Source organism: Lolium rigidum, chromosome 2 (genome assembly GCF_022539505.1).
Source record: "Lolium rigidum isolate FL_2022 chromosome 2, APGP_CSIRO_Lrig_0.1, whole genome shotgun sequence".
Taxonomy (NCBI): Eukaryota; Viridiplantae; Streptophyta; class Magnoliopsida; order Poales; family Poaceae; genus Lolium; species Lolium rigidum.
The window spans coordinates 197405586-197419741 of NC_061509.1; the positions used below are offsets into that span (position 1 = coordinate 197405586).

The window sequence follows — 14156 nt, forward strand, 5'->3', positions numbered from 1 at the left end:
TCTAGAACAAAGGCTACAAGTAGGCTTATTTGTGAACAAAGGGGCAATCTCCCACAATTTCAGTGTAGGGGAGCAACTTGAATGCTCGAAAGAGCCCTCTTTTCATAAAAGATATCTCAACTTTTTTAAATTTTAGATGTATATAAACAATAAATCGGGTCTAGATATATCTAAATTTTAACTAAGTTGAGACATCTTTTGTGAAGTAGTACATTTTGCTACAAACCAAAATTGTCGATACCCATGTGCGGTTTGAGTCTAACTCCAAATCAATTCAATCGTTATCCAGTCGCGTCGTTAGGTTATGCTAGTGGTCCTGATCCTGGACATACATTGCCACCGCGAACGGTTTAGTTTAACGCGCCTCTGTTTGAATCTGATCTCTGCTGATCCCCGCCGACGTTGTAAACCGGCGAATGCTCTCCTATAAATTCTCCTTCCCTTCTTCCCACTTCCACGTCAAGCTGTCTACGCCCCTTGGAAATCTCTCACAATGGTCGCGGCTGAGGATCCGGAATCCTTCTTCACCACCGCGCCGCCGCTGCGCGACGCCGACGCCGTCGCCGCCAGGCTTCAAGAGTTCATCGCTCGCAACTCCAACAACGCAGGTAGTTAATTAACTAACCCCCTTGTGCGTTCCCAGTTTGTGTGTGTGGCAATGAGTCCTTCTGTCGAACACCCGACGCGCGTGCGTGACGGCTGACCCCCTTCTGCTCGTGTTGCGCAGGGGGCGGCGGCGGGCGGCCTATCGTGTGCGTGACATCGGGCGGTACGACGGTGCCTCTGGAGCAGCGGTGCGTGCGGTACATCGACAACTTCAGCTCCGGCCACCGCGGGGCCGCCTCAACCGAGTAAACCGCCCATCTCTTGTGCAGCTCCTGTCGCTTTTGATTGTGCTGCCTACTTGTATGACTTGTGTGAAGATGGCCAAGGCCAAATAATAGCATTTTACACTTTCATCCACACCCACCACTCACTCAACTGTAACCTAACTTCCCTTTGGGCCTATGCAATAAGATTATTTATTCTTGGACTAGAAGTACATCACATCCATATGCACATGTTCCATGAGAATGTCCATGTGCACTAGGACCCAGTTCAGTTGAAAGCAGCTTCAAAGTTCAGTTTGTTTTAATCATCACTTAGAAAAATAAGGATTTGGTTTATGTAAATACTTCGAAGTTTTAAATTTCACGTCCTGGATAGTAGGTTTCAGCTCTGCTTTGCGGACTGACCATGTCCTCTTTGCCTGGAACTACAAGTCTACAATGCATACTTGCAGATAAACCTATGTTGGCTTGAACATGTGACTTTCTGTAATAACAAGCACATGACTCGAACAATTAAGTTTATGATGTCTGAAAAGTTTGACGTATGTGCACTGATGTGTTTTCTTTTGTTTATGTAGGTATTTCTTGAAGGCTGGTTATGCTGTTATCTTTGTCCATAGACGGTAAGCTACTAGCTAGGCTAATACTAACTATCTTACACAGAAGCAACAAAATTGGTTTTTATCCTCTTTCGGTTCTGTGAATTGTTCTGTGCCTATACTCTACACAGCAAAATGATTATTCAATGGCCCACTTTGGGGGTTATTGTCAACTGTGAATAATTTGTAGTTTGCTGCTACCTACATGCCGTGCAGTGGGAGTTGCCAGCCTTACTGTAGGTTCATGCCTGACGATTCATTCCTCAAGTTCTTAGATGTCAATGAAGAATCAAAGGTTCAAGGTTGGTAATATACATGTCCAGTGCAGATAGGAAAAATAACATTTTACCTCCCTAGATTGTTCTCTTACTGTAATGATTTATTTTCTTATTCAGTGGCCAGGTCCCATGAAACAGTGGTAAAGAAATCAATTGGAGAATATTCCAAGGTGAAGTATGGCACATATATTGCTTATCAACGGTGGAGCACTAGATTTATATAATGGTACTTACAGTTACAAGTGAATTTCCTGCAGGCTATGGAATGCGGCTCTCTGCTGAAACTCCCATTCACGACAATATTTGAATACCTTCAGGTTTTTTTTTATCTGTGCTCGCTTGCTAGAATCACATATCAGTCACACAAAAATTGAAAAGAATGACACAGTTTTGGGTTGCAGTTACTGAGGATGGTGGCTACATCCGTGAGCTCTATCGGGCTACGCGGGATGTTCTATCTTGCTGCAGCAGTCTCTGACTTCTATGTTCCTTGGGATAGCATGGTATGATTTAAGAAGTCCGAACAAACATGTTCTGATTATGTTAAATGCCAGGCAAATAAACTTAACACTATAGAAGTATAAGCTTTGCTGCAAAGGCCTTGCATAACAAACAGTGAATGACTGTTCTGCAGGCAAAACATAAGATTCAGTCAGCGGGAGGCCCTCTAGAGATGAGGCTCAGTCAGGTTCCCAAAATGCTTTCTGTATTGCGGAACCAATGGGCTCCCTTGGCATTCTGTATATCTTTCAAGGTTAGGTTGTTCATGTAATGGAAGAGCAAAATTATTCTATAGCCAACAACTTGTAGGTTTGTGCGAATGTTCTCAATTATTTGTTCTAACTTTGTCAATTATTGACAGCTGGAGACAGATTCAGACATTCTTGTCCAGAAAGCAGATATGGCTCTGAACAAGTACAAGATGAACATTGTTGTGGCCAATTTGCTAGCAACATACAAAGACGAAGTCATTATTGTCACAAATGGAGAAAAGAATACCATCCGAAGGTGCAATGCTGATGAAGATTTGGAAGATCAGATAATCATACTCCTAACACAGAAGCACTCAAAGTATATTTATGGATCACAAATGGGTGCGACCAGGGTCCAGACTGAACTATGATAAGTCTTTACCGCACTGGTTTGGCCTAAATCCTTATAGTATTTGATTGGTATCTGGGTATTGAAATCGAAAGAAATCCCAGTTGGATGTGAGCAATCAGTATACCTGTGATCTGCAACGATGCTAATAGGAGTGTAAGCCGCATCGACATTTTCTTCTTCTATAGTTCCAATATTATGGAAAAGTGAAGCTAAATGGGCCGTCACCTACTAATAGCTTTCAGATCCAAACAGATCATTGTATGTTACTTTACAATTGTCGAATACAGCAATGTTTAAATATTCAAGTTCCAAATTCACACATTGGAGGTCTGTATTGGCTCTTTCCTTATGGATTTTTAAGAAAAGAGAGGCATGTTCTTTCGGAATTGCGTTTTGACTTGTTGGCCATTATTGGTTGGCAGTGTATTTGTTTGCTGAGATATTCGTTGATGTACATCTTTTTTCCGATAGAAATATATTAATATTGCGAAGATACCAATTACATCCAGCAACAACAAAATACTCTAATAATAGTAGGATGCACACAATAAAAAAAGAAAGAAGAAGAAGCTAAAAAAGAAAAGTCCCTCTATAGTGTTTCCATCTTCGTAGCAGCAGCATCACAAATACCACAAGACTACATGGAGTCCAAGTTCACCAAAAGCGACACCCCCAAAAAGGAAGTAGTGCACGACCATCGTCATCGCCCGATCATAAATCTTACGCTTTCACTCCGAAGAAATTTCTCTCTCTCAAAACAATGCCTTCAACATGGTCATTACCAGACACAACCAACTAAGGAAAGACCTTGGATTATCCTCAAAGGTAAGACTTTGAGCTTCTCCTATGCAGCCGTCCCCACTTACATGCCGCTGCTACAAAGCCCGAATCACCAAGCAAATTTCTCATTATCGCAAAGACTCGAACCACAATTATTAGTTCTTAGATCTCGGCTTCCTTGCCATTCTCCGCCTCTAACTTTACCATGGACCGAAAAAGACATGTTCCATGATAGCAACGGATAGCAGAGCTTTGTGTCACTGCCTCCTAAAATCAAACGGTCGGAAAAAATATGGATGCACGGCAGAATTTCATCAGATCCAGCAATCTCCAGGCACAACGCGCCCAAGCTAGTTCATCGCCGGAGCCTTCCAAAACTCAACACTTCAGCCGAATCAAGAAGGACAAACATCAAGCAGATCGCCATCTTGGTGCGAGAGAAACCATATGACTGCTTCCTTTATTAGTCAGAACGACAACCCCATGTCGTCGCCCACTGGCTCATAACAGCAAGCCAGAGATCTCAACGGCACTAGTACAAAATAGCCTACTAGTCGCATGCTGAATTTGGCTACCAGTAGCGTGCGTTGGCTCGCTACTAGTACCTCGCCAGTGGTAAGAACCTACTAATCGCGTGTGTAACCGGCACGTAAATATTATGACATGTACTAGTCGAATGCATGCCTAGCACGTTGCCAATAAAGTATTAGTCGCGTGCACCGGTTAAGTCCACTGCCAGTGTGATTTTTCCGCAATTTAAAGAAAGCCAGGACCACTGCTTAGCTGTCCACGTGATGTTACACAGAACACCCTAAAAACAAAAATAGAGCAATCGAGTTCATGGCGCCTCCTTGTGACGTTTACGAGAGGAGTAGCAGGTCGCCGAAGCAGGCATCAGGCATCGAAGGTGGTGGAGCAGCGCGTCGGAGCAGGCATCGGTGTTGGCGGCGCAGCGCATCGGAGAAGGCCTCAGCGGTGGCGGAGCTGGGCATCGGAGTAGCTCTTCACCGGAGATGGAGAAGGGCGTCGGATGGGGGCGGAGGAGGTGCTCGACTTCGTCGGAGAGAAGGTGGTCAACTTTGGGAGAAGGTGGAGAAGTGGAAGAGGAGAAAGGAAGGTGGAGAAGTGGAAGAGTAGGAGGCGAGAAGGTGGAGAAGTGGAAGAGAGGAGGATGGGATAAGGTGGATAAGAGAAGAGAGGAGGGGATAAGGTGGAGAAAGGGTAGAGGAGGAGTAGGGGAAGTTTGAAACGATAGAGAGGTTTTTTTTTTTTGGAATTTTCTAGATTTGAATTTTTTTGCGCTGAAATATAAAACCTCCGAAAAGTCTGTTTTTCTTTTCGATTTTTCGGATTCTAAAAACTCAGATGTAAAATTTTTCGTAGATATATTTTCATATAATTTTTTTTCATCGAAAATCGTATGCAAAATCTAAAGCCATTTTACCAAAACGATGGCACCATTTTGCAAAATAGGTCGAATTTCATGTTTATTAGTTTTCTTAAAACTAGATGACATGACACATGGCCTTGTATTTTCTATCATTTTTGAAAATACCCCGAGTCTACCACGTGCGTACTTGCTCTGCTTCTTCCGGCACGCTTTCCCCTTTTCCGGCTTTCAGCACGAGCGGCGCACACAAACGAGCGTTGACTGCACGAGTGCAAATCCTACGGTGCTTGCTGCCTTCGTCCACGTAAAGCAGACCCCGTCTCGCACGTCACGCGTGACATGCTTCCATCCCTTTCCCGTGCTCGCCAAGTTGCACCCCGATCGATCATTCTCCACCGCTCACGCTTTCACCGCCACAGTCCCATCGATTGAGCTTGCGTGCCAAGTCTAATCCCCTAGACCTCCCGACCTCGATCAGAGCCCTATATAAGCCGCCAGGCACGCCCCTCAATCTCACACAAGTCCCAAGGAATTTGGAAGCAATATCCTCGTAGTAGCTACTTAACCAGCAGTAGCAGCAGAAGACGAATCGAGAGAGTAAGGTAAAGGAGCCGATCGAGATGGCGTCCATGATGGGAGGAGACTTCGTGGAGGCCTACGTGCTCAGGAACGCATACAAGGAGAAGATGAGGCGCATGGACGAGGCGGCGGCGGCCGCCGCAGCCGTTGAAGGAAAGAACAGCAAGGAGGGCGGCGCCGGCGGTGACTCTGCCGGAGAGAAGAAGGCCGCGGGCGCGAGCAGCAAGGGAGGGTTCTTTGGGCTCATGAAGAAGAAGGTGCACCCTAAAGCGGCTTCTTCTTCTTGATCGTTGTAACTAAGCTCTCGTGTTCGGGATGCATGTCACGAAGAAACCCTGCAAATATATAGTGTGTGTACGGAGTAGGAGTAGAGGTTTTAGGTGCCATGCATGGTAGGCTGCAGCTTGCTGGATTTCAGTCATGGCTGGTTAGCTGGCTGCAGCTTTGCGCTAGCACCTAGCACTGTGTGTGTGTAAGCTTGTTCTTCCGATCAGCTTCTCCTTGGAGGAGTGTGTGCGCCACTGGCTGGCTGTAACGTTGGTTCTTTTGTTAATTGGCTACTTGAGTTGAAGAAAATTAAGTGAAAGAAAAAAAAATCTCAAATTGAGATGCTCTCCATTTTTTTACTTCTCTGCACCATCGAATTTCAGGATATCAATACGGAGTACAGACATGTCACAGGTGGATGTTCTGTTTCCCGTTCGTCTGGGCTAAGTGTTTCAGGTCACTTCCTTAGACTTCTCGTTATCTTTTTTGCTTTTACACACACAGTATAGAATGTACATATTGTGTCTCATCTACAATCTACAATCTCATGGAGTATCAAGCCAGGCTTGCATACCTTTCCGAAGGTTTGGCCTTGCTGTATGCATAATTAAAGAGAAAAAATGATTAAATCTAACAATATATCTAGCCAGAGCTGGATCTAGAGTATTAAAGATAGCACATCATTTCTAAGATTTATTTGCTTCCCGAAGAGTCTAGCGTCCGGCCGGTGATCAGAATTTCCATGAAAAAGGCAGGTTCCATTAGACAGCTAGTTATCATTGCGATGAAAATCAACCACAACTTCATTGCGTTTAAGCTAGCTGGTGTTAGCAATAAGCCATGTCCGGCGTGGTGGTGACCGGTGTCTGTGCACCGGGTCGAAGTCCACGTCGGGCAGGGCACGTAAGTGTACCGCGTACGTGTGTTTAGTCTGTTTCTGTTAGGAGTTTGCGATCGGTTAGCAGGGAGCGGACCAGGTCCTGGCATGGCGAGCTGGCCGCGTAGATCGCGTCTGAGCGCGTCGTGGGCGTGAGCCGGCGCATGCGGATCCTGGGAGGTGGGAGCGTCGAGTGCGTCCGTGCGCATCGTGAGCGCGGGCTGTGGCATCGTGTGTGCGTGCCAGAGCAGCCATAAAACCACACCCTGTACTCCAACTCGGTAATGAACACCGGCGTTTGTCGCCGGAGGGGCTGGTTCGGCGTGTGTCGCCGAGGCCAGCCCCAACATTTGGTATCAGAGCTGGGGCGTGCTGGAGCGCGGCGATGAACGCCGAGGAAGAAGATGATGGCATCGTCAAGCGAAGGTGGAGGCCGTTGCAGCGGTGAAGCCGACGTCGACGACGAGCCCTGAGCATGGCTTAGGGCGTGAATGTTAGCAATAAGCCATGTCCGGCGTGGTGGTGACCGGTGTCTGTGCACCGGGTCGAAGTCCACGTCGGGCAGGGCACGTAAGTGTACCGCGTGCGTGTGTTTAGTCTGTTTCTGTTAGGAGTTTGCGATCGGTTAGCAGGGAGCGGACCAGGTCCTGGCATGGCGAGCTGGCCGCGTAGATCGCGTCTGAGCGCGTCGTGGGCGTGAGCCGGCGCATGCGGATCCTGGGAGGTGGGAGCGTCGAGTGCGTCCGTGCGCATCGTGAGCGCGGGCTGTGGCATCGTGTGTGCGTGCCAGAGCAGCCATAAAACCACACCCTGTACTCCCTTGTTCATTACCGAGTTGGAGCTCGCATTAGAGAAGAAGAAGGGCGTCTGTGCGCCGGCGTTCGTGCGCCTAAAATACTTTTGTCTCTGCGTACTTTCTTCTTCCACCTTCGTCTGGTCGAGAGAGAGAGCACCGGCGTTTGTCGCCGGAGGGGCTGGTTCGGCGTGTGTCGCCGAGGCCAGCCCCAACAGCTGGAACTAGGGGTATAACTTGTACGGATGATCTGTATCCACATCTGTTTTTGAGGGTATGGTGTGCATTTTTAGAAATCCATCAGATATGGATGCGGATATAGATACTGGTCAAGACGATATTAGACGGATTTGGTAGGTGACATGGTATTGATAATATCTGACATATATGACTTATCTAACATTTTTTGCGGATTATCTGAGGTTCTCAAAGAGAATAATCTGATAAAATAACCCCAACCCCTAATATCAGACTACATAGTTAGTTCATCGACTCAATTATGTATGCTACAAGCACACAATTTCTTTGTTGTGTGAACAAGTGACTATAATCTACATTACATGCTTCCTTCTCACTTTTTTTACATAAAATAATTGGGAGCGTCTAGAAAACAGTCGACTGAGACTTAATAAGTCTAAGTCGCTGAGGTCAGCATTTTATTCAGCCATGTAGATTGTTTGCTTAGCCGCTGAAATTAGTAGCCGCACTAATCTATGTTCGACCAGATATTACTTATGTGTTACTCTGACATCTACGCAACGTGTGATTCTTTCAGTCACCTCGGTCAGTGTATAAGAGAGAAAAATAATACTTTGTACTTGCATATTTCATTAGAAAAAATATTGCAACCATGAATGATACTAAGAAAATCTGAGTTGCAACCAAGGTGCAACTGGAAAAGGCTCAGTTGCAATCTACATGTAACTGAAAATATCAGTTGAAACCCACGTGTAACTGAAAAAAATCTCAGTTACAACCCACATGCAACTAGAAAATTTTCCGTTACACCCCACATGCAATCATAAAAATCTTAGTTGCAACCCATGTGCAACTGAAAAATCTCAGTTACAACTCACACGCGACTGAGATTTTGTCAGTTGCAACCCACATGCAACTGAAAAATCTCAGTTGCAACTTACATGTAACCGCGGAAATCTTAGTTGCAACCAATCTGTAACTTCCCAGGCTAGCACAAATAAAACGCAATCTAACGGCCACAATATTTTTCAACAGTTGCAACCTCTGTGTGGTGTTTTTTTTTTTTGAAAAGTGACACATGCTACAAAGGCCAATAGGCAAAGGAAGCAGCCCAGCAACAACTCATCAAAAAGCAAGACGAACAATTAGCGTGAAGCCTGCATGCTCGTGAAACAACAGTAGCTAGATTTCACGAATCTAAATCCAATTAATATAATGATTAATTAGGTGACTGAGACATATTGAAAGTCAGGCGTTTGATTTCTAGCAAAACCGAAAATAATTGTACTTATAATTTTAATTTGATGTGTATATTTACTTACTTATCCACTTCTGATTCGAGTCCAATCTGAACCCGCTCCATATCCGCAATCTGATATAATTCGCATTTGGATCCGCATCTAGCCATTACCCACTTGGTCCGAATCCGCTAAGGAAATATGGTATAGGATATGAAAATAGCAATATATAATCCAATCCGATTTATTTACATCCCTAGCTGGAACAAGGTCGCATAAATTGCCAGAATGCCCCAGTTAGAGCATCGCGTAGGAGCCAGCTACTGTCCCCCCTCCTTTTTTTTTACTGTTGTATCAGGCGAAAGAAGAAACGCTCAGACTAAGTTAGCATCGGGCGGTATTTAACTATGATGACAGCGACATGAATATTAACACCCACGGAGTACTAGTTGCAGTAGGTCGTTATACCGCGGGCCAGGCCAGAACTTAAAAACAGAAAATGATGCGCTGTTATATCCTTGTCAGTAGTTATCAACAGACAGTACTAGTACCGTTAGAGATTAGGCAGCTCAAGCTGTAGGACTACGACGCTTGTGCATCCACAAGTCCGTTTCTAAAAAAAATGGTTACAAGTTATTGAACACACAGCAAGAATAATCCAGCACGCATGACCTTTCCATATGGGAATATAATAAGATGAGGACATCTGCTTCTCGTGCCATATGTCACCAGCAAGGGATTTATTTTCTTTTTAGGTGATATCGTGTTTTGGACTTTCCAGTATATCAGACACGACGAAGCATTTGAAGGGCTACGTGTGTTTGTCCAGATATGGCACACTGCATCTAAGCTGGTGACAGTACAAGGCATACTGACAAAACCGTATCTGCACACCATGCCTGCCGATTTGCTTGACCTTTCATGAACATCGCATCACGCGTTGACATCCGTTAGCGTTAGGTAGTTGGAGCCAAAAGCAAAGTCATGAGATGAGATGATATGTGTATCACATGCTTATGCTGTGGATAGAATAAGTGGCTTGCTTGGGCTGCCTTTCAAGCAGAGTTGGAAAAAGAGAGCCGTTCAGTATCATTTTTCTCAACAGTCCACGATCGGAACAGCTAATAAAATAAATAAAAATACTTTGCATTCGTTACCAAGCAGAGGGATAGTGTGCATTCACAAGCCTGTAGAGAAGATCAAGATTTAGATAAGATACAGAACAGTCAGGCCAGCCAGGATGAACGAGACTCGTTCATCATCAGGTAGAGGGCGCCAAGCACTGTGCTCAATTCGGAGAACATGGGTGAAAATCTCCTTGGGAGAGGGACTTGAGGAGGTAGCCGAGGGCACTTTGGCCCCAAGATAGCCATGACACGTACTCAGGGTTCAGCACCACCATCAGGGCCGATTCTTTGTCGCTGGCTGATGGAGAGACGGTCAGTCTCTTTGCCGGGGCGGCGTCACTCCCATCGAGGAGACCAACGAGTTGAGCTCTACGGATGGCGGGCCAAACTTCTGCATGCCATAGAGGGTAGTTTTCATGTGTCAATTTCGCAGTCGGTGGCTCGCCAAGATATGAATCGCAGGTCTGCTGGAGGAACACGCCATGACGATCAGGCGGAGACGACAGCGGGATGGAAGGTGGGCCATAGTGATGGCAGCGGTGAGGATTTGTAGGGTTTTGGCGATCAGGTAGATGTATCGGAAGAAGTCGCTCTCGATACCATGTCAAATTGACTAGAATCTATTTGGATACCATCCGAGTTCTTTCTCCTTTCTATTTGTAGTTGCACGGTGCGGTGCACAACTGATACAAATACATGATATATGCGTATAACTCTAGATACTAACACATTATTTCGAACACAAATAACCAAAAGCACTAGAATATGAAAATCCCGACATGTACTCAAAATATGCATCAGTGCCACGACATTGCAATGCTAGCAACTTGAAGCGGGGAGCACTAGGCGTACTAACAGAATTTACATCATTCTTATTAAAGTGATAAAGGAATTTTTTAGTATAACTTTGCTGGCTAAGAAACAATAAACTAGATTTTTCTTCTCTTGTATTTTCATACCTAGTATTATTTTTTAATTAGCCGCACCAAGATCATTCATATCAAACTTGATCTCTTTTGTGCTCTTAGCAGTAATTAACATATCATCAACATATAACATAAAGTACGTAGATGGTTCATCAACAAACTTAATATAAACATAACTATCATATCGTGATCTCTTAAAACCATGAGTATGCATAAATGAATCAACCATTTTACACTATTGTGTTGGAGATTGCTTCAGACCATAAAGAAACCTCTTTAATTTGCATAAAAGATCATTCCTAATTGTCAAACAAGATCCCCTCACCAGACTCCACTCCTTTAATTAGGCCCAAACTGTAGGGATTCGTTGCATAGAAAACAAAAAATTTCCTACCACGAACACACAATCCAAGTCAAGATGCAATCTAGAAGACGGTAGCAACGAGGGGATTATCGAGTCTCACCCTTGAAGAGATTTCAAAGCCTACAAGATGAGGCTCTTGTTGCTGCGGTAGACGTTCACTTGCCGCTTGCAAAAGCGCGTAGAAGATCTTGATCACGGCGCCACGAACGGGCAGCACCTCCGTACTCGGTCACACGTTCGGTTGTTGATGAAGACGACGTCCACCTCCCCGTTCCAGGCGGGCAGCGGAAGTAGTAGCTCCTCTTGAATCCGACGAGCACGACGGCGTGGTGTCGGTGGCGGTGGAGAATCCCGGCGGAGCTTCGCTAAGCGTGCGGGGAAGAAGGAGGAGTGGGGCGGCTAGGGTTTGGGGAGAGGGGGCGCCGGCCATCTAGGTGGTGCGGCCACCTTGTTGTGTTGGGGTGGCCGGCCCCTCCCCTTGGCCCCTCATTATATAGGTGGAAGCCCCAAGTGTTGGACTACAAGTCTCCGAATAAGACCCGAACCCAAAACCTTCCATGTGATAGGGAAACCTACCCAAGGTGGGAATCCCACTTGGGGTGGCATTCCCCCCTTCCATGTGGGGGGGTGGCCGGCCCCCTTAGGGAAGTCCACTTGGGACTCCTTCCCTTTAGGGTTGGCCGGCCATGGGAGGTGGAGTCCCTCCGGGACTCCGCCTTCCTTATTGGTTTCTTCCGGACTTTTCTAGAACCTTCTAGAACCTTCCATAGAACCTTCCGGATCATTTTAAATCTTATAAAATGACTTCCTATATATGAATCTTATTCTCCGGACCATTCCGGAACTCCTCGTGATGTCCGGGATCTCATCCGGGACTCCGAACAAATATTCGAACTGCATTCCATATTCAAGTTCTACCATTTCAACATCCAACTTTAAGTGTGTCACCCTACGGTTCGCGAACTATGCAGACATGGTTGAGTACTTACTCCGACCAATAACCAATAGCGGGATCTGGAGATCCATAATGGCTCCCACATATTCAATGATGACTTTAGTGATCGAATGAACCATTCACATATAATACCAATTCCCTTTGTCACGCGATATTTTACTTGTCCGAGGTTTGATCATCGGTATCACTCTATACCTTGTTCAACCTCGTCTCCTGACAAGTACTCTTTACTCGTACCGTGGTATGTGGTCTCTTATGAACTTATTCATATGCTTGCAAGACATTAGACGACATTCCACCGAGAGGGCCCGGAGTATATCTATCCGTCATCGGGATGGACAAATCCCACTCGTTGATCCATATGCCTCAACTCATACTTTCCGGATACTTAATCCCACCTTTATAACCACCCATTTACGCAGTGGCGTTTGATGTAATCAAAGTACCTTTCCGGTATAAGTGATTTACATGATCTCATGGTCATAAGGACTAGGTAACTATGTATCGAAAGCTTATAGCAAATAACTTAATGACGTGATCTTATGCTACGCTTAATTGGGTGTGTCCATTACATCATTCATATAATGGCATAACCTTGTTATTAATAACATCCAATGTTCATGATCACGAAACCATGATCATCTATTAATCAACAAGCTAGTTATACAAGAGGCTTACTAGGGACTCCTTGTTGTTCACATAACACACATGTATCAATGTTTCGGTTAATACAATTATAGCATGGTATGTAAAAATTATCATAAACACAAAGATATATAATAACCATTTATTATTGCCTCTTGGGCATATCTCCAACAGTCTCCCTCTTGCACTAGAGTCAATAATCTAGTTTACATTTGTAAAGATATAACACCTTGGCCTTCCGGTGCTTTATCATGTTTTGCTCACGGGAGAAGTTTTAGTTAACGGATCTGACATGCTCAGAAACGTATGTATTTTGCAATTCATTTGCGTCTCAACGCATCACTCATTTTCCAAATGAGTCGGCATTATTCTTATATTTTCAGTCCTCTGGTGGAACCTTAATTCCGCGGTCTGAAATATGTCACTAATATTGTCATACACAATATAGCTTCAAAGTTCTGACACTATCGGAACTACACCAAGTTCTCCAAGAACTCTTCGACTTAAACATCCACAGTCATGGTCAAAACAATTACATACTATGCCTTCATTTGTAGAATCCGTCACAATATTTAGAACTCTTCTAAATCTAGCATTGTGCTATCTTTTAAACAACACTTAGTCTAATTGAGATTTGAATTTCATTTTTATATGTGACCAAACAAATATCGGTGCAATACCTTACAGCGATTTGTCTATCATTACCCCATATAAAACTATATATGTATCCTTGGTTCTTCTAAAGCACACAGGGATATACTTACTGTTTGTCCAATGATCATCACATGAATCATTCTGGTATATGCTCCTAACTCTTTAGAGTATAGGACATCTAATTTTGTACATATTATTCGTGATCTAAAATCACTCATGTGTTTTTACTCATTGAGTGTCAATTACACTCAAGTCTTGTTAAACCTTCGCATGAAAAGAACACCTTCTTAATATTTCTATATTGAACTACTTCAATATTCATTCTATGTACTTTGACTTAAACTTATTATGTGTTTCAATCTATCTTCATAGATCTTAACACTAAATATGTTTCAGTCCTTATCCTTTCACTAAGTTAATTCTCAATGAAACCTTTTTAATCAAGTATATAATTACATCATTTATAACCAACTATATGTCATCTACATAAGTATTATAAATATGTCTTAGCGCTCCCACTTAATTTCTTGCAAATGCAAGCATCTTCATTGT

General features: G+C 44.3%; 2 protein-coding genes across 2 annotated transcripts; both read left to right on the top strand.

Annotated features, from left to right (window-relative positions):
• The first annotated feature begins 493 nt into the window (after nucleotides 1-493).
• On the top strand, nucleotides 494-2830 carry LOC124690449 (phosphopantothenate--cysteine ligase 1-like). The gene is made up of 9 exons (XM_047223837.1): nucleotides 494-608; nucleotides 728-851; nucleotides 1409-1453; nucleotides 1646-1731; nucleotides 1825-1877; nucleotides 1965-2024; nucleotides 2109-2210; nucleotides 2342-2461; nucleotides 2570-2830. Exons 1-9 carry the CDS (start codon nucleotides 494-496, stop codon nucleotides 2828-2830), a joined length of 966 nt encoding a protein of 321 aa, XP_047079793.1.
• A 2694-nt stretch (nucleotides 2831-5524) lies between these two features.
• On the top strand, nucleotides 5525-5847 carry LOC124687941. Its single transcript, XM_047221667.1, has one exon. The coding sequence runs from the start codon at nucleotides 5602-5604 to the stop codon at nucleotides 5845-5847; it is 246 nt and encodes an 81-aa protein (XP_047077623.1). The 5' UTR covers nucleotides 5525-5601.
• The last annotated feature ends 8309 nt before the right edge of the window (nucleotides 5848-14156 follow it).

Coding starts and splice junctions, on each gene's coding strand:
- LOC124690449 (XM_047223837.1), top strand. CDS start 494: ATGGTCGCGGCTGAGGATCCGGAATCCTTCTTCACCACCGCGCCGCCG. Junction 1,732..1,824: donor TGAAGAATCAAAGGTTCAAG/GTTGGTAATATA, acceptor TTTCTTATTCAG/TGGCCAGGTCCCATGAAACA. Junction 2,211..2,341: donor ATGTTCCTTGGGATAGCATG/GTATGATTTAAG, acceptor ACTGTTCTGCAG/GCAAAACATAAGATTCAGTC.
- LOC124687941 (XM_047221667.1), top strand. CDS start 5,602: ATGGCGTCCATGATGGGAGGAGACTTCGTGGAGGCCTACGTGCTCAGG.